Source organism: Mirounga angustirostris, unplaced genomic scaffold (genome assembly GCF_029215605.1).
Source record: "Mirounga angustirostris isolate CCGP_5_RB_7025 unplaced genomic scaffold, mMirAng1.0.hap1 SCAF_1, whole genome shotgun sequence".
Classification (NCBI taxonomy): domain Eukaryota; kingdom Metazoa; phylum Chordata; class Mammalia; order Carnivora; family Phocidae; genus Mirounga; species Mirounga angustirostris.
Genome location: NW_026991709.1, coordinates 179219093 through 179244651, shown reverse-complemented (window position 1 = coordinate 179244651; position 25559 = coordinate 179219093). Strand labels below are relative to the sequence as shown.

Here is a 25559-nt window from a genome sequence, read left to right as displayed (position 1 = left end):
GGGGTGGGGGCGGAATTGATAGCAATATTGAAGACCAAACTCGTAGGGCTTCCAAAAAAAAAAAAAAAGCCCCTTGTGCGAATGGTGGTTTTTTTTTTTTTTTACATGCATATCTAATTAGCTTAGGTTATTATAAGCTGGGCCGCTGTGATAAAGTTTCCGGTGGTGTCTCGGGATACCTTGTTCATAGTGCCTTCTCTGCCAGTCAGCCTTCGAGTCAGAATTACAGAAAGGAGAGGGAGTGAATAGTCTACCGTTTCTCGTTGGATTGGGGCCACCTAAAACGTTGTTATGCTGGAAATGCTAGAATATAATCACTATCAGGTGAGCTTTATTCTTATTCATATTTAGTGTCTGAAATGTAATGCAATAAATTGAGTAATGCACCTTTTCATGTTATTGTACTCTTTCCAGTAAGTGCAGGTCTACTAGTTTAATGCTGTTTACTGTTTGATAAACTCAATATGGTTTTGAACAAAGTAAATATTAGTAGGGTATTTTTTTTTTCCCCTAGTGCCTGGCTGTGCTGTCTCCATCAGTTCCTGTTCAGAGCTCATAGATTAAATTGTGTTTATCAAGGAAAAAAGTAACTTTAAATTGAGTGTCATTGATTTAAAAAAAAAAAGCATTTTTAATTCTGTATTAGTGTTTATAAGAAAGGAGGAAAAAGATCCTGGTGGCTTCGTAGTCATGCCTTGAAAAACACATACATGTAAGTGTGAGGCGTTTTGAAAGAAAACTGCTTCCTGTAAATTGCTTTTTATGTTGAGTTCAAGATCTTAATTAAAATGTTGAATAATCATGTCCAAATGAAAGTGGGAGGAATTAATCTACAACTAGTTGATTTAATCATCAGAATGTTTCTGTTTATTTTCTACAACCATTTTACACCTGGCTCTTAAGGAGGTTTGTTGTTGTTTTTAAACAGAAAGCTATTCTGTTTGCCAAGGAAAGTAAAATAAATTGTTATGCTCCTTTTTCTAGATTGTCCTCTGATCTCAGTAAACCCTTACAGTTGTGTTGGGGAAAGTTTTGCCCTCCAGATGGTTGCAAATTTTAAATTATTGGACATGAGCAAAAAGGGCACAAGGTTTCAAAGAGATGTACAGCTAATTAGCGGGGAAGTAAAACAGGGCAAAGTATTACCCCAAATCCTGAGCGTTAGACTTTAAACTTCAGTAATATCAAAATCCATTAGCACAGTGCCTGGTACATAACAGGGGCTTAATAATTTATTCTGTTGGTGCACTGGCCAGTCTCATGTTTGTGCGTGAGAAAAGAGCCGAGTGAAACTCACGAATAACGGCGCTGTCTTCTCTTCCCTCCGTGGCTATGTTCAGGTGCAGACCCACCTCGAAAACCCCACCAAGTACCACATACAGCAAGCCCAAAGGCAGCAGGTAAAGCAGTACCTTTCTACCACTTTAGCAAATAAACATGCCAACCAAGTCCTGAGCTTGCCATGTCCAAACCAGCCTGGCGATCATGTCATGCCACCTGTGCCGGGGAGCAGCGCACCCAACAGCCCCATGGCTATGCTCACACTTAACTCCAACTGTGAAAAAGAGGTAATTCATGTCTCCTCCCCTCTCCTGTCTTCTTACACTAAATGAATGTCTGTTGGGTATTATTCCCACACTTGACTGTGGACTCTAGTCTGTCTGCGGGGCCCCACGCGCCGCCAGCCTTGGTCCCAGATTCTGCGGTGTGGCCGCCGCGCTCCGGCCTCCTCACGCCGTCACCGGGGTCTGTCGGGTCATGGCTCAGGACGGGACACCTGGCCGCTCCCAAGTGGGACGGGGAGGTGAGGACACTTCCTCTCCCACCCTGTTTCCGCTCCGTTAGCCGGGCGCTCTCTTCTCTTCAGTGCCTTTCCATTTACAAAGCAGTACAAATGCAGAGAGAGGAGAAGGCAAAGGTGGAGAAGGAAAAAAGCAAAAATAGAAAAGGTGTGGGACAGGCGGTTTAGAAGTTCCGCTTGTTGTGAATGTCTGGAATATTATTTTTATTTCTCCCTGAGTTGAAGAAGAAAAAAAAAAAAGCACAGAATGTGCGTGGATGGATTTGAATAATGTAGCACTTGAGAATTTAACAGAAAAGCAAAGGTTTTAATTGCTAGATAAATTCCGTTTCGTAATAAGATTGCTGCTGCCGTGAAATCTGCTTTTGTAAAGGCTGGATTGGAGACGAGATTCAAACACACCTCAAGCTAATTGTTTCATCAAAATTTGAAGCATAAAAATACCTGAGGGGAGGGTTGTGATTTAATGCCTGTTATTTCCAAATTATGAGATGATAAGCCTCATTTTAATGGAGTTTTTACTGTACTCTGAAATGTTCATGTGATTTCAGAGGTGACTCTTCTGAAGTTGCGGAATTTTAATTTCTAGAGGGACCAGGTCTTTTCCCCTGTGCCCAAACCAACTGTCTTATTTTTCTCTGTCCGTATTTGTCATCTATCAAGCTGATTTGATGGAAGTTCTTTCTGCACTATTTTATTTCTTGGTCAGATTCCACTTTGTTTGAAAGCTTATTAGTCCATCTTGTTGCTGCACCATCAGCCTCGTGTGAACATGTCATTGAAAAGTCATTTGCAAATCCAAGTCATGGGCTGATTTTGCTTGTGTTTTTGCAGGGATTTTATAAGTTTGAAGAGCAAAACAGGGCGGAAAGCGAATGCCCAACTATGAACACGCATTCACGAGCATCGTGCATGCAGGTACTGAATGACTCGGCAGCCCAAGGATGTAACACTTTGTAATGAGAATCTATATTTGTGGCTCATCACACCTTCCTGATAACTTAAGGGTTTTTTCCCCTCATTGGTTTTTTTTTTTTTAAATAGAGAAAGCCATGAACAGGGCCATTTTCTTCATAATGTCTCATGATTAAATAACTCAGGGAAATTAAACTTAAAATGCACTTTCCCTAAGTTGCTTCAAGTCATTAAAAAGTGCTTGAAATACATAAATTTTGATACATACCATCATCAGTGTGTTACACAAATTTGTAGGGTAGCAACTTCAGTAGACTATTAGTAAAACCACAATATGCATGTGATTGTGTGTGTGAGAGAAAGAGAGAGATCTGTATATTTTATAAAATGGACTCATGAAACACGCATTTGAAACTTTATTAATTTAATAATACTTCACGGATTTTTCCCAACTGATTAGAGATTCTTCTATGACATCCTATTTAATATATAAATAATGCTACATTTATCAACATATTTACATATTTTAAAGTGTGTGTATAGATATATAAGAGAAAGAAAAATAAGCATTGAAAAATTCTTTTTTTTTTTTTGCTTTTCTATATTTCCCCTTATTAACTTGCATTAGTGGTTCTTTTTTATAAGAAAAAGAAATTATTTTAAAAAACTATCACACCAAGCCCACTAATTTTATTTCCCTAAAAAAATTTACAATGAAAGGTCGATCCTAAGTTCTCTGGCCCATTTGCCTGTTCAACTCAATTAGAAAATCATCTCTTGAAAGCAAACAAACAAAACTGGTGTATCTAGAAATGAAACTTAATAAATTACTGGCAGTTATTCAAAACTGACCTGCAATTATTCTTCTTAGGGGGTCACTTAATAACCCTCATTTTGGGGGGATGTTTACTATAGCCATGGCGCTATGAGCACTTTATATGGTTTATCCTGAAATCTCACAAGAATCCAATAAGGCAATGAGTATTATTAACCCCATTTTCCAGATTGGCCTATTGAGGCTCTTAAAGATGGAAGGCTTTGCCCCTAATACAGAACGTGGGAGAATGAGGATTCCAGGCCCTGTGGCACTGGATCCTGTCCCCTTTAATTGGAAATGATAAAAAGACGTAAAGGAGCATTCCTCTGAGCTTTGAGATTTCATTGTGTACTTGTGAAGCACTATTTAGATCCAAGCATGGATGCATGCGCGCGCGCGCGCACACACACACACACACACATACCAACCAGCTCAGATACATCAGGTGTTTACAAAGAAATGTTTTCACAACCTTGTCTTTGCAACTGCTGCAATGCACATGTAATCACTGTTGTTTATTATCATAACTGATGTTTTGGTACTTCAGGAATAAAATTGATCTAGTAGGAATGTCAGCTCCATGACTGTAATGATAACTTCGCCCTGGTGTAGTCCTCCGGGAGTACCGAGCACACTGGCAGCTGTACAAGGAGAAACTTATTTTACAAGTCACTGCAGGATCAGTGCAGGGTTAGCCGGCCGCCTGAGAGCCACAGTGCCCCCTACATCCCTAGGAGAGCAAAGGTCTGAACTACCATCTGGGTTGTCCTACTGCAAGGAAGGTCTACGAAGGCTGTGGGGTATAGTCTTGAGAAGGAAAAAAAAAAAAAAGAAATGGCAGCCATCATTTCAAGATGAGGTTTTCTGGTTCATCTTTCCTGTTTGGGAGAGGCAGTTGAGCATAGCACTTGAGAGCATGGGTTCAAGTTGTGGCTCTAACCCTCTTCCGTGTATGACTTTGGGCAAGTTGCTTCTCATTTGCCTCACCTGGCAGATTGATATACTAATAGTACCTACACTGATAGAGTTATTCTGAGGGGGGAAATAATTTAACCCATCAAAAGCCCTGAACCTGGTACCTGGCACCTACTAATCCCTCACTAAGTGCTGGTTGCAAATGTCATCCTTATCACCTGTTAGTGTCGGTGACCTTCAGTAATGTTCCTATTGGGAGGAAGAGGGCAGTAATTTCTTAGCATCTAACTGAAGAGCTTTAGTGCTTTGGGTAAGAAAAAACCACGGATCTCTCTTTGGGTGGTTTTACACAGTTTTTGCTTATGTTTGTCTCTCTTACATTGCCCTTTTTCCTACAGATGGATGATGTGATCGATGACATCATTAGCCTAGAATCAAGTTATAATGAAGAAATCCTGGGATTGATGGATCCTGCTTTGCAAATGGCAAATACGGTATTCATGACTTTTTTTTTTAAAGAAAATCTTGAGATATTTCCAGCGTTCTCTCCCTTTTCCTGAACTTTTAGTTTATTTCTGCAAGTGATTGATTGAGAAATTTATTAATAATAAAACGGAGAATTATCTCAGGATCACAAATAAGTGACTTTGACATCAGAAATTAAGAATTTCTCATGAGTTTATTGGTAACCCCATGATAAAGCTCTACATTCCCTGGAGTCCAAGTCCACTTTCAATAGGACGTTAGGCCTTCCAATTCCCCCTGACATCTAATGCCCAACTTAGTACACTGCTGCCAAGGGGAATACTATAGATTGTACTATTTACAGTAGCATTCTAGTTGGCTTGAAAAACGAATGCAGTTTTTAAAGGCAATACCTTACTATTAATAGGTAATAGAGTGACTGACATTCAATTTGCCTTTCTTCAATAGCAAAATTTATTCTGATTTTGGTTAATAAATCAGTGGTTTATTAAACTTATTTCTCTCTATAATTTGGAGCCTTGCCCCTACTGGTTTTTTTTTTTTTTTTTTTTTTTTCACTCCTTACAATGGTGTCTTACGTTTCCATTTTACCAAAGTCTTATTATAGATCTTATTTAGTCCTTGTAATAATTCTCTGAATCTAGAGATTCTGCAATAATTCTTGCAATAATTCTTTGAGTCAAGTTGGGGTGGTATCATTGCCCTCATTTTTTAGGATTAAGAAAGGTTAGCTGGTCTTACACAGGATTACATAGCTTTGATATGTCAGAGTCAGGACTTCTCGGTAGGCTTTGAATACCTTGTCCAATCTTTTTTTTTGTTTTCTATGAGAGCAATGCCATGAGGTGTCATATTCTTTAATAACCTGTATTTAAAAGATTAACTCCCACAGGGGAGCAGGGGTGAAGGGGAGTTGTTCTTTCATGGGTATAGGGTTTAATATTTGCGAGATGAAAAAATTCTGGAGATTTGTTTCACAACAGTGTGCATAAACTTAACACTACTGAACTGTACACTTCAAAATGATTAAGATGCTAAATTTTATGTCCTATGTATTTTTACCACAATAGAAAATTGTTTTAAAGAATAAATTCATATAATAAATTCCCTCGACCAGGGAATATGATAGCCCTTACTTATTTACACCAAAATTCTTAGTGAACTAAAGTTTTATAGGTAGCATTTTCTTTTTTCCATCTTGGTCCAGTTCTTTCAGTTCATTAACCTGAAGTCCTGAGGGGTGAGGACTCCCCTAACAGCCCCAAAGTCTTTTCTGGGCTCTTTAGTTTCTGTCAACTCCCTACCCATTTAAACTCACTCCCTGATTTTGAAAGAACTCGACGTTCCGCCATCTTGACAGATGTCTCCATGTCAGACTCTCCCCACCCTCTTTGAGCCCTTGGTTGGCTTTTGTAGAACCCTTCTGCTTCCAAATTTGTGCCTCCTGTGAGTCGGGCTACACTTGTCAGTGGTCAGAATCCTAGGACCAGTGTGAGCAAGACACTTGGGAGAGCTTGCACTGTGAAATTTATAAATATACCCCAAAACATGGGTATATTTACTATGTTTTCAATGCCCAACAGCAATTATTAGCAATGGCCCAGTCATCCCAAAGGAACTTTGCTTGATGAGGGTGGTCATTTTGCCAGTGGTTAATATGATTTTTTACAAATAATTTAAAAAATTTTCTCCAATGGTGAGGACTTTGGAGGTCATCTGAGCCAATCAAGTACTCAGTGCATTAGTCTCCTCTTGCATATCTTCTGTATTCCTACCCCCCATCCCATACACAGAAAAACTAGACATCCATCTTCTGGAAAGCCTCCAATGAAGGATATGCACTAACTCACAAGACAGGCTGGAAAGCACAGAGGTTAGGAGTTGGAGATGTGTGATCATATCTAGGTTCATATCCAAAGTCTGCCATTTTCCATGTGACCCTGCATGATACTTAGCTTCTTGAAGTCCTACATTTCTCCATCTCTAAAATTAGACTGATAATTGTACCTACCTCCCATGGTCATCTCATGAAATATGTATAGCATTAGCATTGGAAACATAAGCTGTACTCAACAATATCTAAATTAAGTATAATTTCTTTTAACAGCAAATAAGTTTGATAGTATTTCATTCAGGTGATATTCCTTGAGCATCTGTAATGTGTCCAACTCTACTTCAAAATAACATGACACTTAATAATCCAGATATTATTCACAGTGTGTCTCTCTGTGAATTCCAGACATGGGTCTAGTTTGCCATCATGGAGAACTTGTCCTCATGACTACCCTTCTGAAGACAGTTCTCAAGACCCCCAATTGCTTCTCTCCTTTAGATTGAACACCCATGTCTCCTCCTCAGTCATTCTACATTAGAATGGAAATCTTATTCCTTCATTATCTGATTGCTTCCAAGCTAACTTTAAGATTGAATTAGTGTTTATTAAATACCTAATATGTCACCAGCCCTGGGTGAGGTGCTGTGGATGAAGATGAGTAGGGTATGCTTCCTGTTCTCATGGGGCTTACCAGTCTGGGAAGGGGAGACCCTGTCAGACCTTGAATGGAGGAGGATAATTCCGGGGCAGAGGGGCCATCTTAGGGGAGTTCCTGGATAGGAAAGATCCCCTGGGCAGAGTTGAATTAATTGCCAGCCAGGGAGGAGTAACCCGTAGCCACTCTCAGATGTCACTGACTGTCCAGGCATTCATTACTTTTCTATATTTCTACCCTGAAAAAATCTAAGTGTAGCCCCATCAGAACCAGCCCATGACAAAACTGTTTCAGCATTTTGCTATTAGAGGAGACACAGTATAAAATAAAAGTTAGGATCACAGACTGTAAGCCAGATAGCTGAATTCAGGGCCTACTCTTGAGTGAGCTATTTGACCTCTCTGCCTCACTTTCTTTGTCTGGTAAATGGGAATAAAAATAGCATCTAAAACAATAGAATCCATATGAAAATTGTAAGAGTTATTCTCCAAAAAGCACTTAGAAGAATCTTGGTTCTGATATGCTCTTACTAGATGTTAGTTACTAGTTCTTATTCTTGGTAAATTTGGGTTTGGATTGTCAAAATAAATAAGAAAGCTACCAACAACTTACTAACATTTTAATTTTTCCCCCCTCAATAGAGTTTAAACTTAATGTTCTTCATGTTAGGCATTTTTCCCTTTTATTTGATTCTTTGATATGCTTTATTTCAAGTTAACTTCTTAAAAAAAAATGAAGTGGAGGGAGCACTTAGAGAGGAAACTATCCTAAGGGAATTGGAGTCTAGAAATAACTATTCTGAGAGCACAAGGGCCCTCTTGTACCATTACAAACAAAGAATAAAAGTCCCAATTTACTTGTGCTAACAGTGCTCAATTGATATTCAGAGAGGGGGAACATCCAGAAAGAAAAAAATAATAACATTTTACAATGATCATTTACTTGGAAAAATATTCATTTTGGTGGAGGAGAACATTGAAGAACTCAATTCAGACCAAGTTTGGGGCACAGACCCACATGTGTCTACTTTCTCTTTCTTTGTCCCTGTTAGACTGTGGCTTCCATCCATTGTACAGCTTGTATGCTGGAAGTGAAATCTTGTCCATCAGGTTTATGCTGCATAAAAACCCAGCAAAGATACAACATAGCCATGTTAGCAGAAGATGCCTCTTCCTCTTCCTTAGCTCCGAAGATATTATTTTGACCCATATAATGTTTATGGGGCAGTTTTTCTAACCCAGAAGGGGAACCACAAAATCCTTTCTTAAATATACATGGCTGATTTTTCATTAGAAAGCCATGTTTCATCAACCTTCCTTTTAGTAGCTTCAGCAAATGACAGCCATTAATACAAAAAACATAAGGCACCATTTCAGGGCAGTCTCTCACCTTCAGCATGATTAATATTTGAGGTGGCTTAATTCTTTTTTTTTTTTTTAAGATTTTATTTATTTTTCTTTCTTTCTTTTTTTTTTAGATTTTATTTATTTTTCAACACAGAGAGCGAGAGAGGGAACAGAAGCAGGGGGAGTGGGAGAGGGAGAAGCAGGCTTCCCGCCGAGCAGGGAGCCCGATGCGGGGCTCGATCCCAGGACCCTGGGATCATGACCTGAGCTGAAGGCAGACGCTTAACGACTGAGCCACCCAGGCGCCCGAGGTGGATAATTCTTTGTTGTGATGCTGTGCTGCCCATTGTAAGATGTTTAGCCGCACCCCTGGCCTCTACCCACTAGATGTCAGTGGGTAGTTACTAGTTAGTTACTAGTAGTGTTACACTACTAGTTGTGACGCCCCAAAATGGCTCTAGACATTGACAAATGCCCTCCACTGACAATGGAGAAGCCCTGATTTGAACACTGAGCAGTTACTCCAGTCCTGTGGTTCCCTGATCCCTGTGTTTGGATTTGCTTTGCAACCTGGTAAAATTGGTGCAATGGTGGACAGGATACTTAGTAATTAACAGGGCACATGGTGTAGTCCATCAAAGTGGAAATTAGCTTGACTGTTGAAAACAGACTAGGAATACCGTACTTTGTAGAAAATTGTATTACTGAACATGGCAGTAGTGATCACTTAAATACAGTGTTTCACCCAGTCGACCTCTGATTCGTACAGAACCCTGCGAGAGGGGTGATAGGATTGCCACTTTTCAAAGGGGGCATCCTGCCTCAGAGAGGTTAGTTTCACACAGCAGGTGTTAACCCAGGTCTCTGCCTCCTAAGCCAGCCTGCACTATTGATTTGCAAATTTGAGTATCCATACTTGGCTCGAGAGCAGCTAGTTTTTATTTGCTTAGAATCAGTTGGAGAGGGCACCTGGGTGGCTCAGTTGGTTAAGCGACTGCCTTCGGCTCAGGTCATGATCCTGGAGTCCCGGGATCGAGTCCCGCATCGGGCTCCCTGCTTGGCAGGGAGCCTGCTTCTCCCTCTGACCCTCCCTCCTCTCATGTGCTCTCTGTCTCTCTCATTCTCTCTGTCTCAAATAAATAAATAAAATCTAAAAAAAAAAAAAAAGAATCAGTTGGAGATTAGTTGAAAATTGCTGTTTCGAATTGGCTTATCAGCAGTTGACACTGCCCCCCAAATACTGCTCGTAACATAGTTCATGAACCTCTTACCACAAAGCTCTATTCAGGCATAGCTAGATCTTTCGTAAAATCAACTAAGACAACATACACCAAGTGCCTTTCTAATTCTGTGCCTGGCCCAGAGTAGGAGCCCACAGAAAAATGTTCCCCAGCAAAATATTCTGGCAGGTTGTATGCTGCCAACTCCTAATCGGCAAGTATTGGAAAAGCAGCCGAAGCGGGAAATCTTTTAGAGAAGTCGGGGGAGGGCTATAAGCCACTTTTTGGACTGGAAGTAATGATGTCTGACCTCACTGGAGTGTCTGATAAGGCATCTTGTTATAGAGATTTTAATTCATCTCCCTTCTTGGCAGGCACGGCTGTCAATCCATGCCAGTCACAGCAATCTTGTCTGCCCAACCAGTTCGTGTCTGGGTGTCCCCAGTCTTGTGCTCTTCCTCCCTCCCCTCTCCTGAATGTCTCTCCATCCGTCTTTCCACCTCTCTCCCCTTCTGTGTACATGTGTCTCTCTCTTTTGTTTCCACCCCTCCCCTTGTGTCTTTGTCGCTCTGTCTCATTCCCAATTTTTGTTTCTTTTGCCTCTGTCTCTCTCCCTCCCTCCCTCTGTATGATTCTGCATTTATTAAGTATATGTGCACGTAGTTTCCTTTAGAATGTGTTTAGAAAACATGGTCTTGTCCCAGAGAAGCTTATAATTAGAAACCTATCCGTTCAATGTAAATCCATTGAGGACTTAGAGGGTTTTTTGTTTTTTTTTTTAAAGCTTGCTGTATGTATCTCTTGCCTATTAGATTTTCCCTAACAAATCATCATAGTAACACAATTGCATTGTTTTGCTTACAGTTTGCATTTGAAAGATGATAGATATGATTCGTATTTCTGGAGGTATGGAAATATTTTTTTAGCTTGTTGCATTGAATTTTAAAGCACATTCCTGGTTCATTAATATTCAGTAGTTCCTCCAAAATCTGAAATTCCGGAAAGACAGGAGGATGAATCTTCGGAATCCAGAGGGGTTACGAGATGTCCTAGCAGCTCTCTGAGTTTTGATGCTCTGACTCTTTACAGTGCTGTACTGAGACGTTTGCACACCTTTCACTTTGCTGCCTTAAGTTGTACAAGAGTGGAACTGAGCGCTCACAGGGCCAGATTGACTCCAGGAAGGTGACCTACTTCAAATAAAACCACTTCTTGGCCAAATGACAGCTCAGAATCAGGGTTTTAGCTAGAGGGGCTTGAATTGTGCTTCAAGGGCATTTTAAATGATCACAGTGCATTGTTTATATGCATCTGTGAGGTGGGATAGGTGTATTACATTTTATACGCATAATATAAATCCCGCCTTCAGAAGGAAGCAAAGGACGGAGTGGACAAGAGAGAGACCTGTCCTGCTGATCCGTCTGTCCTCCCTGCTCTCAGCCCCAGTCATATTAGAGCAAGTGTCCTGTTTACCTGTCAGAAAGTATAGGCCTCTCCCACCTCTTTAGCCTGGGGTTTGGCTCATAGACTACTTCTCTAGAAGCCACAATGGGAAGGGATGGTCGAAGGCTACCAGTGAAGAGAAACACATTCGTATCTTTATTTTGTGGGGTATTTTTATCTGTGTGTTAGTGGCCATTGGAGAAAATGAACGGTGAGATGTGCAGTGTAATCTCTCCTCGATACTTCTTGGTCACTAAACAGCTTGAATGCCGTCCCAAGTTACTTTTCTCAGATGTAGAGTAAAACTTACAGTGTATGATCAAGGATGGGGCGGGCTAAATGCTCTGAGTCTTCCTTGCCAATAATAGTTACAGGAATCGTTTGAATTAAGCTGGGAAGAGGGAGCTTCTGCACTGACAGTAGTGAGGTCCCGTAACTGAGCCCCCGTAGTTAATATTCAGAACTTTATTTCAGAGGGTGGGAAGAAGAAATGTCTGGGACCTCTGATGTCCACAAACATGGGTGCATCAAACTCCTTCAGTGAATGAGGTGCGGGGAAATGTGTATACGACAAAAGGAAATCGGCACCGGGGGCAGAAAGAAGTTCACTACTTCAACATATTCAGTGCAGAACTGGAGAAAAAACACTCTTAAGCTAGCTCGAGAGGGCTAAATATTTCTTTACTTTTTTTTTTTGAGTGTAAATTTTTGCTCTTTTCTTAAAGTCAGTGGGCTCCCCCTTGTGGCTCCATTAAAGATTTCAGTTTCAAGGAAAAGAGCTTTTCTTTCGCAATAAGGAAACCATTTCTTTTCCAGTAGAAAACACTTTTAATTGCTTTTCCTTATCAAATAAAGAGAGAAGAAAAGGGAGAGGGAAAGAGAGGGAAGGAAAAAAGTGACTTTGATGGAAAACCTGATTTGGTGAAAAAGGCCACATAGAACCCCATTTTACAGTAAAAGCCAGCATTTCCTAAACATCTATGTGCTACTGGATGTGCTAGACAATGAGTTTGCCACCTTGGCCACTGTCTGCATGCTCAAAATATAACTATAAGCTGGTCGTAGAACCATCTTATGGGGGTGAGATAATGTTCTTCTTTCAAAGGAACGAGCTAACGTCACCGTTTAAGTGAGTGGAAAGGTAAACGTGTCATGCCTTCCTGTTTTCAAAAAAATGATTTTTTTTTTTTTTTTTTTACATCAAACCATTTCTTTTAAGTAAAGTCTGGAATAGATCTGGGTTCTAGCTGAATAACCTAGGAATTGTTTAGCAGTTCATTTCTGTTACTGTTTCTCTCTCTAGTTACCTGTCTCTGGAAATCTGATTGACCTTTATGGCAACCAAGGCCTGCCGCCCCCAGGCCTCACCATCAGCAACTCCTGTCCGGCCAACCTTCCCAACATAAAAAGGGAGCTCACAGGTAAATTACTGGCAAGTGTGCCTCTTCCTGGGGATTTCCTGTTAATTTTCTGGCAAGCAAAGTTATCAAAATTGTGACCTCTGGACTCTTCGTTTGTATACGTAATTTTTTTAGGTCTGTGCAGAGGTGAAACCATTGAGGAATATTTTAGGATGAGGATTTATACTTGGAAATCCTGGTTTCCAGTATTTCTTGAGGTCCTGGGAGGGAGGCTGCTGTCTCCCCAAGGTCCCATCATTATGCCATGCACCCATCGCTGGGTCTTTGGCTGCTGTACCCTTTGGGGTGGGCGCAGCGGGCAACACTTTAATAATAAAATGTCTCCACCCAGTCCGGTGTTTGTGTTACTTGCCAAGCCCCTAGGGGCATTCCACTTTGAGAACCCTGGTCTGAATTTCTCTTTGACACACGTTCAAGCCTGCATTTGTCAGGAGAGGGTAAGAATGAATTTCTTACATCTTTAGATGCCTCCTCTTATTTTTGCTACATCATGTGCAAAAGATTTATTATACAGAGTAAAAAAATAGATTATAAAATGGAGCAATGGGTATTATTTGTTCCTGAGGCAAGTGTGAAATTATCTATTTTGCCATTTTGTTTGAGGCTTTAGGGAAGGCATTTGGCCATTAAAACATAACGAAACTACATTAGAACTGGCATTCTACCATGCTGAGTTTTATGGCCCTCACCTCATCCCCCTTTTTAATGTCTGGTCCTTGCATCTTGCAGGATTAGGTGAACGGTCTGAGAATATGAACTATATATTTGGTGCAAAAAATTCCTGTTTGTTCAAGGGTGTCTTTTTAAAAAAATACTTCAGAAGATTGTGGCAGGAGAAAAGTAGTTAAAAAAAAAAATTGGGGTTAAAAGGTAATAAATTAATTACTATGTAAAACCCATTGAAAGTCAACAAAAAAGTAGGTATGCTCCCGGGAAGGAAAAGTCTCATGAAGTCTTAGAAAATAATGCTATAGGAGATCTATACTAAAAATGATAAAATATGGTTAGCGTGGCATGAACAGAATTCTTACAAATTAGATGCAAAGTAGACTTTTTTTTTAGATTTAAAAAATAATTTATTTATTTTAGAGAGAGGGAGCATGAGTGGAGAGAGGGGCAGGGGTGAAGGGAAGAGGGAAAGGGAGAGAATCTCAAGCAGAGTCCGAGCTGAGCAAGGATCCTGACACAGGGCTCAATCTCACAACCCTGAGATCATGACCTGAGTTGGAACCAAGAGTCAGAGTCGGAAGCTTAACTGACTGAGCCCCCCCAGTGCCCCCAAAATAGACTTTTGAATTATGTGTAGGATTGTTTCTTCAAAAACAAAACAACAGAGGCAGGGGGTGGGAATGAGAGGAATGGGTAAGAGGGTATAAATTTATTTTTTAAAAAAAGAAGCTGATATAATGAACTATACATTTCTAAAATCACTTTGTATCTTAGAAAATGACCAATCCAGACAGGAAAAGGGTAAAATGCCAGGGAAAGGAGAAGGTGGACAGGAATTGTGATTCTGAACACTGCTAGCTTGAGAGGCAGCCTGATGTAGCCAAAAGAGAATAGACTTAGGAGTCAGATCTGACCTAAGGGAAAAAAAATTATCTTTCCCAGCTGTGTTAGGATCTAGTCAGGAAGCAGAGACTGCAAGGTGATTTGAACAGGGTAGGTTTAAGATAAAGAATTGTTAACCATGTATAGGCACTTATCTACTAAGAGAGGATGAATACAATAGAATACCTAAGGCTGTGGAGGGGGTGGCTATCTAAGCTTGGGAAAGAACTGCCCCCCTGCCCAAGGCCAAGAGTCTACGCCCCTGGGGAGATTGTAGGTGAAGCTACAAAATGGCAGAGAAGTTCACAGGATTGCCTTTATCAAAGCTGGTCCACAGTTGGTGGGTTGAGGTTGATAGGCAGAAAACCATGGTTGTGGGGCTGGCAAACTGAAAAACGAAATAACTAACTAACTAAATAAGTAAGAGAAAACAAAACAAAAAAAAGATACTGTAGGGGAGGGTGTATAAGTAAGACATGCCTATAATGCTCGTGTGAGAAAAAAAATAGAAAATGATTGGGATTGATCTTCCCAATTGAAATAATTCAGCTTCTGAATTATTTATATGTATATATGTATATCTAAGACACATATAATAAATATATATACATATATAAGCTTCAGTGGCTATGAGTTATGCTAAAAAGAGTTCTAATTTTGGGTAAAATTCTGAATGATGGTAGTGTAATGTTGCAGATATCACTTGTGACAAGAAAGTAACAGAGGCCCCAGAATGGCAGGATTAATCAAACAACTGTCTTTTTCTTGTTTTGTTTTGCCTTCTGTAAGGTGCAAAGTCATCCCCCCACAGAGATCCCACAAGAGTTGTAATGCAAATAGATCTTTTCAAATGGAGTTGCCACCAAACACCTCCGTACCCTATTCCTATTTTTGTTTTTATGAACTCAGACTAGTTCAGAACCCTACTAGTCTGAGTTTCTCAGGGTCATCATTTCGTTCTAGCAAGTTCTGTTGGAACCTGGCTCCAAGTTCCAAAAAAAAAAAAAAAAAAAATGAATCCATTTCCACCAGAGATCTGACGTGATAGCTTCTCTCCCCAGTTTTCACATCAGCATGTTACAAAGGCATCAAAGAAATAAAGAAAAGTTCTGTTGCATGAAAAGAAAATTTGACTCCCGGGGTGTCTGGGTGGCTCAGTCGGTTAAGCGTCCAACTCCTGGTTTCTGCTCAGGTCACGATCTCAGGGTTGTGGCATGAAGCCCCACATCAGGCTGTGCAATCAGCATGGAGCCTGCTTGAGATTCTCTCTCCCTCTGCCTCTCCTGCTTATGCTCTCTCTTTCTCTCTCTCTGAAATAAATAAATAAATCTTAAAAAAAAAAAGAAAGGAAAATTCAACTCCTGATAGTAGAATATCAACAACAAATTTCTAGTTTTCTAGTTATTTTTCTTCTTGTGTGTTTGTAGTGTGTCAGACAACTTTGTTACTGGTCTTTTACCATTTTGTAGAAGCCAAGTCTTTGCATTTATTTGATATATATTGCTTTTGAAAAAATACAAGCTTTTGAAAAATCATGATTTTAAAAACCCTATTTTTTTTTTTTTTATTGTGACAGTCTGGTCAGATAAGTTTCCATATATATCTAGAAAATGAGATATTTTGTAGTTTACGTCATTGTGTGCCTTAAACAGTTCCCGTTTCTAATTACTTCATTCACGTGCACAGCGTGTATTTTTCCCACAGAATCTGAAGCGAGAGCATTGGCTAAAGAGAGGCAAAAAAAGGACAATCACAACTTGAGTAAGTTGGTTTCATGTTCATGATGTTTGATATTGGAGTGGATGTTCCCCCTTATATCCAAATTGTTTGAAATCTTGTGGGAGGAAATTGATATGCATAGCTGTTAAAAGTACATTTATGGAAGAAAAAATATTTTTCAGAGAAACTAAGGTTTTTCCCATATTTTGTCTCTGATCAAATTGAAATTTTTTCCAGTATTCTGAAGAGTACTTATTTATAGTAATAGTTCTGGGTGTGTGTGTGTGTGTGTGTGTGTGTGTGTGTGTGTGTTTGGTGAGAGGGAGACTTGATCCCCAACTACCCAATTATAAGTGTTGCTCACACTGGAACTTATTAACAAAAGGGGATTATGGGATCACCTTCTCTGGTGAGATTTGAAAGAAAAAAAAAAAAAAAGAAACAGTTGGAGGGGAGTCTGTGGGTGAGGTAGCCTCCCAAATTTCTGACTTAAACTGTGACTTAAAAAAATATCTTCCAACATTTAAAATTATTTTTTATGTCTTTAATTTACTCTTAACCAAGTCTTTAAGCTTTTTCCTATGAGAACTAAAGATTTTGTTTCATAAACAAAAGTAAAAGAGACTGCACAGTTCAAAAAAAAAAAAAGATGAGGTTTGGTGGTAGGAAGTCATTGGCATGTGTGTGAATTTTTCATCTCACGGCCCCCTGTCCTCTTCTTCCTAAATTGAGTTTTAAGAATGTAGGTTACATATAAATACTTTGTCCTCATAAAAATGGTAAAATGAGACCAGAATTTAAAATGATAGAATAAAGCTAGAGTTCTCCTCTGATCCCTGAGAGTCATCATCATTGTAGTTGATGTTGTTGTTTTCAGTTTGCCGTTGGTCTTCCCAGCCTCTGCCCAGGTATTAACATACACATGCACACAGAGAATAAACAGTGGTTTTTGTGTGTGTCTTTTGTAACACAAATATCATGTTATCCATGTTTGTTGCTGTTTATTTTCTTACTCAGCAGTCCATCCCGAAGAACTTTTGCTGTTATTAGTGTAGATCTGTCTCCTTTTTAACGACTGTTGCATACTATTCCATAGTGTCGCGTGACTGTGTGAAATTCAGTAATCCTACTACTAAGTGTTGATATTGCTTCCAGTTCTTCCCAGTCACAAACAATGCCATAGTGAACATTTGTGCACACGCCTCTTTGTGTACAGGGAAGTTTGTTTCTCCAGGTTAGGTACTGAGAAATGGAACTGCTAGGCCCCAGAGAGGGGGTGAGTGCTTTCTTTTAATAGATTCTGCCCTTCCCAGTTCCTGTTTCAGGTCTGAGAAGCTTTGCTCCTTTGTACCGAAAGATTTGCACTAATATTTCTAAGGTCTCCTCCAGCTTCCAAGTAATTGTACTCGAAGATATTTCTTCTTTTCAAAGAACTTAGAATTAAGATAATTAAGCATTATCGAAAACTTCATCTAACTGAAATGTGGAAAACTAAGTTGGATCTTGTCAAAAACAATGCCTTTACTTAGGCACCCGAACTCTCAAGTTTAGGGTTGTCGGTAAAGTATAAACATGATCAGGTCACACTCTGAGGGCTATAAAAACATATTAAAATCTCATCTAACCATTAGAAATGAACACTCAAGGTTAGATTGTCCATTGGCATAGCTTTTCCTCTCCTAGAAGCTTACCTTGTAAAAGTAGTTGCCAAAATGTGCACAATCATATATTCATTTATTTACTCATAACTATTTATTGAGCCCCCATTTTGTACGAGGCATTTTTCTACAGAAGTGAATCAGACAGAGAGGCTTCCCACTCTTATGAGCTTCCATTTGAGTCAAGGGCAGACAGAATAGATGAGCAAAAAAATACAGTAAGGTGGTGTTTTTAGTATAGAGCAAGAATTACGACAGGAATAAAATGTACCTGTGAGCATTGGCCAAAACATTTGTTATACCGTTGACAGTGATGGAGAAATTGGAAATAGTCTAAATATTCATCAGGAGAGTATTTGTAAATAAATTATGGGATATCCATATACGGGATACTCAGTGGCTCAAGAAAAATGGAGTTGGTCTGTTTCACCTGATTTACCTGGGTGTCCACAATATATTACTGAGTGAAAAGAGCAAGTGGCAGAATAATATGTATAGTATCTCATTATGTAAAAAGATCACAGTGGTTAGAGATGTGCATGTGTGTGTGGGGTGGGGGATGTGTGTGTGCTGGGAGATTTAGGAGTTTACCTTTATCATTGACAATTTCTTCAGGCAAATAGGTGTTGTATGGTGTAAAGAGTTGGCTTTTACTTTTTCCTTTATGCACTTTTGTATGTTTTGCAATATTTTGCAAGTTATAATAAAAAATAACTGGGGAGGGAAGGTACTGCATTAAATTACTGAGGGCCTACTGGGTGCCAGATTCATACGGGTACTTGGAATGCATCAATGAATAAATATACATATACATATATACATATACATACATATATATATTCAAATAAATGAACTATGCAGATGGTAGAAAGTTCTGTGAGAAGACAAAGTGCAGGCAATGGGATAGAGCGTCAGGATAAGCATGGGAGGAGGTGGTGGTTCATTTTTAAGTAGGGTGGTCAGGGAAGGCTCATAGGTAAATTTGAGTCACTACCTGAGGGAGGAGAAGGCAGAGCCATTCAGATATCTGGGGGAAGAGTGTTCCAGGCAGGGTGAAGAGCAGTATGAAGTCCTAAAGTTGGGGAGTCCTAAAGTGGTTGAGGAATTGCAAGCAACCCATGGGGCTGAAGGGAGGTGGGACACAGGTGAATCATGACAGAAGATGTGGTCAGAGAGGGAGAGGAGAACATGATGTCAGAGGGATGGGAGCCCACCAGATCCTTGTAGGACTTGGCCTTTGTCTAGGTGAGGTGGGAAATGATTGGCAGGTTTTCAGCAAGGGGTTGGATGCTCTGACTTATGTTTTGACAGGATCCCTCTGGCCATTGTGGTCTAAATAGACCAAAGTGGGTAGGAAGCAGTGAGCATGGGTGACACAGAGATAGCAGTTAGGAGCATTGCAGTCATCCAGGCGAGAGAGGATGGTGGCTTCTCTCAGGTAGCAGTGGAGGTTAGAAGTGCACAGATTCTAGAAATATTTTGAAGGTAGAACCAACAGACTTTGATGATGGATCAGATGTGGGATATGAGAGGAAGAGAGGTGCAGAATTGATTCTAAGGTTCTGGCTTAAGTAACTGGAAGGATGGAGTTACATTAAATGAGGTGGAAAAGCCTGTGGGTAGAGTTATTTGAGCATGGAAAACCAGGAGCTTGTGTGTGGAGTATTAGGGCTGTTCATTAGACCTCCCTGTGGAAACATCTAGTAGTCAGACATATGAGTCTGGGGTTCCAGAGACATGTCTGAGCTGGAAATACAACTAGGGAGGTCATCAGTGTGTATGTGGTGTTAAAAACCATGAAACTAAATGAGGTCACCACTAAGTGAATGGAGATCAAGAAGAGTCCCAAGAACAGTGCCCTGGGTACACAGCATGTTTGGAGAATGAAAAATCATCCCAAAGGATGTATAAGAAACTTAACAGTGGTCGTATTTGGATCATAGGGGACTTTTCCTTCACCTTTTGTATTTCAGTGCTGTTTGAATCTTTATGATTATTATATGCTTGGAAAAGTAAGAAAACATGTCATGCTTCAGAGTTTTAGAGGAGCTTAGCTAGAAGATCAGGGGTCCAAAAATTCCTTCTTTAGACCCAATGAGTATCACTATTTCTATTTTATAAAAGCTTAATGATAAGGGAGTATTTTATGTAACTGACTGAATCATAGAAGTGATCGCCCAGCTAAGAAAAAAAAAAAAAAAAGTGTTGGGAAAGTAGCACATAATATTATTTACCTAAGTGTATGGAGTATTAGTAGGTTAAATATAAATATGTATCAGGACATAATATGTTTAAAGTGAAATATTAACATCTTCAATCCAATTTATTAGACCTTAAGTTATTTGGAATTTATTTGCCAGAGTAGGTAAATTAGAAACATTTATTAACTCATATGCTTTACTGTTTCATCCTCCCCTAAGAAGATGGTAATTTAGCTAACCACGCAACTAGATTGATAAAATAGGGATGCCATTAGGATGCATGGTGTAGTTAAACAACCTGGACTTGACTCCTGGACTTGTGTTACTCTGTTCTCTAGCCACTCAACAGAGCTGCTTGCTGAGCACTTGAAATGTGGCTAGTTCAAATTGTGATGTGCTTGTAAGGATAAAAAAGACGCTGGATTAAAAAATTGAGTACCAAGAAAGAATGTTCAACATTTAATTTATTAAAACTTACATAGATTACAGTGAAGTGATGGTATTTGGGGTATATTGGGTTTACAAAAATACTCTAATTTTACCTCTTTCTTTTTACTTTTTCAATGCGGCTACTGGAAAATTTAAAATTACAGAAATTACTTGCATTGCATTTCTGTTGGGCACGACAGAGCTTAGAGCAGGGAGTTTTGTATGGCCTCTAGGCTAAGAGGTTTTTTACCTTTTTTTTTTAAATTTTAGTCACCATACATTACATCATGAGTTTTTGATGTAGTGTTCCATGATTCATTGTTTGCGTATAACACCCAGTGCTCCATGCAGAACGTGCCCTCTTTAATACACATCACCAGGCTAACCCACCCCCCCACCCCTCTCACCTCTAGAACCCTCAGTTTGTTTCTCAGAGTCCATAGTCTCTCATGGTTCGTCTCCCCCTCCAATTTTGCCCGCTGGGTTTTTCACATTTTTAAATGGTTTAAAAAAAAAAAAAAAAAACCGTAAGAAGAATATTCTGGCACCCAGTGCTTCTTGTTGGTAGACTTGCATTGCAAAAAAATTGTATCCAGTTAATATTACCACATTTTGAATTTTGTCAGTAAAGAAAAAAAAAATCTATGGAAATCTATTTTCTCTTTCGTTATTTAGGTACCTACATAATATCCTCAGTTTTGCCATTTGGCCCTCAAAGCCAAAAGTAACTCATTATGTGGCCCTGTAAAAGTTCGCTGCCCCCTAATCTGAATACTCAGGGTTGAGTTCTGGCTGTTCCCACTTATTGCTGGGTGTCCTTGTCAAGTCTCTAATATCCCCCAAGTAGTTTTGACATTTATAATTGAGGATACTCACTCCAATTTCAGTGGTGTTACAGGATCAAATGAGAAATTACAGCCTCGGGACTTTGTAAATGATAAAGTTCTGTACAAAGGTAGCCCATTTTTTGGAAGTGCTTTAACCTCAGTACCAAAAACATGACAACAATGGGGAAATACAGATTCGGGTTATATGGCCTTGGGCCGGCAAAGTTAATGCACACATGGCTTTAACAAGGTATACTAAATAGTATGTGGTGGCTGTTACTAATTGTCCCTTCCTGTGCTCTTTTCTTGAAGTTGAACGAAGAAGACGATTTAACATAAATGACCGCATTAAGGAACTAGGTACTTTGATTCCCAAGTCAAATGATCCGTGAGTACAATTCCATGTTAATCTGCATCATATATTTTTTGGTACCTTAATGTTTATTCATATGTTGCAAAAAGTGCACAGGTACAGAAACTAGAGTCAAGAAGTACCCCCTCTCTTTTTGGTTCCATTTCTGGTATGCTTCTTGTTCCTTTCTTTTGGTTTGTCTCATCAAACTAAAATTTTGAGAGAAATCAATCGAATTGTATTTAAGGGTTACTGGACATCAGCTGTTAGCTTTGGATATGAGGAGGTGGCTTTCTGAAATCTGAGACTCCTTGGCAAGTGATCACCAAGCTGCTAGAAAAATTCTCTTAACGATTCACGCAGGGCAGAGATTTCAGTAGCTGTTTAGACTAGATTTGTTGACTATTTGCTGTACTCATACAGTATCTATGGGTCCTGAGAGCTGGTTTTAGAGACTTCGAGTTTAACAATATTCAACCGACAAAAGGTCACAAATTTTTTTTGAAAACTTGCATGCCCTCGGTATGTTACCAACCTGTAGAAAAGTAATTTTTAATCTTCTTTTTAAGTACACGTCAGCTGATTTGGGTTTCAGTTTCCAGTCTCTGCTTACCTCCCACCCCCTTTCAGACGGAGATAACAGTTGTAAAGATAATTTTCCTACCAACAATGTCAGCAAGTAGGACAACAAATACACGATTTTTATCCATTAGAAAGTGGCCCATTTGAAGTAAGGGGCTAGAGGATGTATACATTTTAATGGCTCCCACAGGCATCCAATGAAATTAGCCTTTGAATATGACCTTTTAGCTACCTAATAAAATGTAAAGATGAAATCAAGCATTATTCATGCAAGGCTTATTAAATTTGCTATTCACATTATTGTCAGGGAATTTGTGAAAAAATAAAATAAAATCATTGCCCATTGTAAGGTGGTTTTGATGGATGTTCAAGCACAATTTCCATCATCAACATTTTGCTTTCCCACGTTTCCAGGAAAGCCATTTTGAAACTCAAAACATTCAAATTCTCAGTTCTGCAGCACAAATTTATCCTACTAAGGGGCTGTGACCTTCATTTCCTATAGTCAGTCTTGCATGATAGTTGAAATTGAATTCCCATTTTCCTGTTCTTTATCAGCTTTCACTTTTTAGCATATTCTTTTAAACTGTAGCATATGAATCTCTTTAGCAACGTATTATGAAATTATGGGGCTGCAGTGAAAGCCTCTATTTGCATATCTTCTTTCTCTATTGTATTAGAATACTTACGTGTTTATAATCTGAACTGATAATGATCTTTAATTGTAGGCATTGTTTTAAGATAAATGGACTATATCTCTAATGGGAGTTTTTTCATACCAGTTTCTGGAACAGGCTCTGGGGCTGCTATAGGGACACAGTCCAGCTGACCAGGGTCTTAGCCCCATACGCTCTCCTCCCCTACAGCAGATCTGCTTTTGTTAATTTATATATTGGGGATCTTTTTATACTTCTGTGTGAAAAAAGGGTTGTTCTCTAATTATAAGGGGAAAAAAAAGTTTGAATACCCTTCCTTCAAGCCTAAAGGCATAATTGATTGATTGGGTCTCACAAGGAAGCAAAACCTAATAAGATAATTGGTTGGAATAGTCACTTCTTAAAAACTGAGTAGCTACTTACATGTGTCAGTATGGGTTTTTCAACTTCCTGGCCTCATTAAAGCATCTTTCATTATAGTTACATTTCTCTCTGACTGCCAAAGGGTCTGTTACTTTGATCTCAGCCCCGAACCTTAAACAAGTTAGCTCGGTGCTCCCTCTATCTCAGGACACCTCCCTGGGTAGCCCTCTTCAGTGCTCAGACCCCAGGGATCAACCCTCCCCCGCCAGGGAATTCTCTGGGGTCTGTAAGTCTGCCTCTCGTGAGAGAACTGTTTTGTTTTCATCTAATCCATAGGAGGATCAATTACTTGGTGACTTGTTTTAATGACCCTCCATTCATACATCCCGGCTAATACTTCCCATCTGCCTCGAGCAGCTGTAGGTTGTGGGGTAGAAGAGTTTTCATACATGAAGTTGTTTTTGATTTTTTTTCATTGTCCTTGTCATTGTCATCATGAGCACTGACTATGAAAGAGCTCAGATTAATTTAAGGTGCCCCAGAAATACTACTTATGTAATTATAATTTCATTCTTAATTATTTTTCTGGAGTGCTCTAAATTTTTCAGCTCACTTTTACCTACATTTTAATGGTGTTCTTAATTTCCTCATATACATGAGGACATTACAGCTACAGTGATTTAAAAACTCAAAGGCACCAAGCTCAGGCTGCCTGGGTTCGAATTCCAAAACAATCCCTTACTAGATGTGTGATCTTGGGAAAGACACTTGATTTTCCTCATCTGTTAAAAAAGGCAGGGGTGTTCAGAATATTCCTTCCTAGTCTGGTTGTTTTGAGGACTCTGTCACATGAGAAGAATGATATAATGATTCAGTGCATGGAGTCTGGAGCCATATCCTCTAGGCTTCCTGCCTCTGCCAGTTCCTAGCTGTGTGACCTTGGGCAAATTACTTCACCTCTCTGTGCCTTTGTTTCCCACTCTACAAAATGGGGACAATATTAGTGCCTAGCCACTGAGGTTGTGGTGATTAAATGATCTGTAAAACACCTTAAAACATACCTAGCACATAGTAAATGCTATTTAAAGATAACCATTATAATTATTCTGTTGAGCCTTTAACACAGTGCCTGCTCTGTTACTTGAATTGCATTCTAGACTTTTCCTAGCACATTCCTCTAAGAGGCCTCCTTAGAGTTCAGTAACGTACCTGCGAGGCTGTTCATACATGTGTAGTATCACCATTTTATAGATGAAGAAACAGGGACACAGAGAGAGGTTAGAGAACTTGGCCAGGAATATTCATGAGAAAATCCAAGGATACCACTTTTATGCTTCACATGGTCAAGTAGTAGGATCTCAAGGAATTTTTTTTTAACTGTAGCTTATTCTGCCTGTCTGAATGAGTTAACTTTGATAGTCCTAGAAACCTATAGCTCTTTAATATAGTTTTTAAGAATATTGATTTTTGTAATCAACAGAACTAAATTTAAGTCCTGACTCCACCTTAGAGTAGCTCTGTAACCGAGGGCATATTGAATAGTATCTGTTTCAGCACGTGCACCACACCCCTCCTTGCCAAGGTGCTTGTCTGGGACAGGTAGGATAAGGTCTAAGAAGGGGGTGGGTAGTGTCCGGCACGTGGAAGCACTCAGTGAATGGTAGCTGTCATCAACGTGTCATTGATTACGGTATCTTTAGAAATCATTGCATTATTATTGCATTATTCATGCCCTGAATAATGAATTTTCATTGTGCCTCAAATCCCGAAAAAGGTTGTTTTCTTCCTCTTCGCTACAGAGACATGCGCTGGAACAAGGGAACCATCTTAAAAGCATCTGTGGACTATATCCGAAAGTTGCAACGAGAACAGCAACGTGCAAAAGAACTTGAAAACCGACAGAAGAAACTGGAGCACGCCAACCGACATTTGCTGCTCAGAATACAGGTACGGGGCATGTGTTGTGAGCGGTTTGCAATATGTCCCTGACTTGGAGGTGGAAGGAAAAGGGGATATAATGAGCCATGGGGGACTTGATTTTTACACGATCCTAATACAGTAGCTACTCGTTATTTATGGATTCCCTGTTTGTGAATTTGCTACTCATAAAAATTCACCGTAACCCCAAGATCAACATTCTTGGCACTCTCGTGGTCCTTTGTGGACACGTGCAGAGTGGCTAATCTGAGTTAAGATCGAACAAGGCAATGACCTGTTGTCTTATTTCAGCTCACGCTATAAATAGGCATCCTTTTCATGGTCCTTAGTCCCAGGCTTTTCATATTTCTCTGGGTTATATGGGTGAATTTTGCTGTTTAAAATGGCCCCTAAGAGTATTACTGAAGTTGTCTGGTGTTCCTAAGCGTGA

The 25559-nt window shown here is 39.6% G+C and overlaps 1 protein-coding gene across 16 annotated transcripts in view; it reads left to right on the top strand.

Moving 5' to 3' along the window:
* MITF (melanocyte inducing transcription factor) overlaps nt 1-25559 on the top strand; it is a 217014-nt gene that overhangs the window by 182861 nt on the left and 8594 nt on the right. For 7 of the 16 annotated variants that reach the window (XM_045861975.3, XM_045861982.3, XM_045861974.3 and 4 more), the window contains 7 exons: nt 1341-1568; nt 2636-2719; nt 4847-4942; nt 12736-12853; nt 16091-16165; nt 21551-21626; nt 24991-25138. In XM_045861975.3, the coding sequence (XP_045717931.1) occupies nt 1341-1568; nt 2636-2719; nt 4847-4942; nt 12736-12853; nt 16091-16165; nt 21551-21626; nt 24991-25138 (825 nt within the window). Of the gene's footprint in view, nt 1-149; nt 325-1340; nt 1569-2635; nt 2720-4846; nt 4943-12735; nt 12854-16090; nt 16166-21550; nt 21627-24990; nt 25139-25559 lie in introns of those variants that run through there. The other 9 variants (XM_045861977.3, XM_045861976.3, XM_064593766.1 and 6 more) reach the window with 7 other exon arrangements.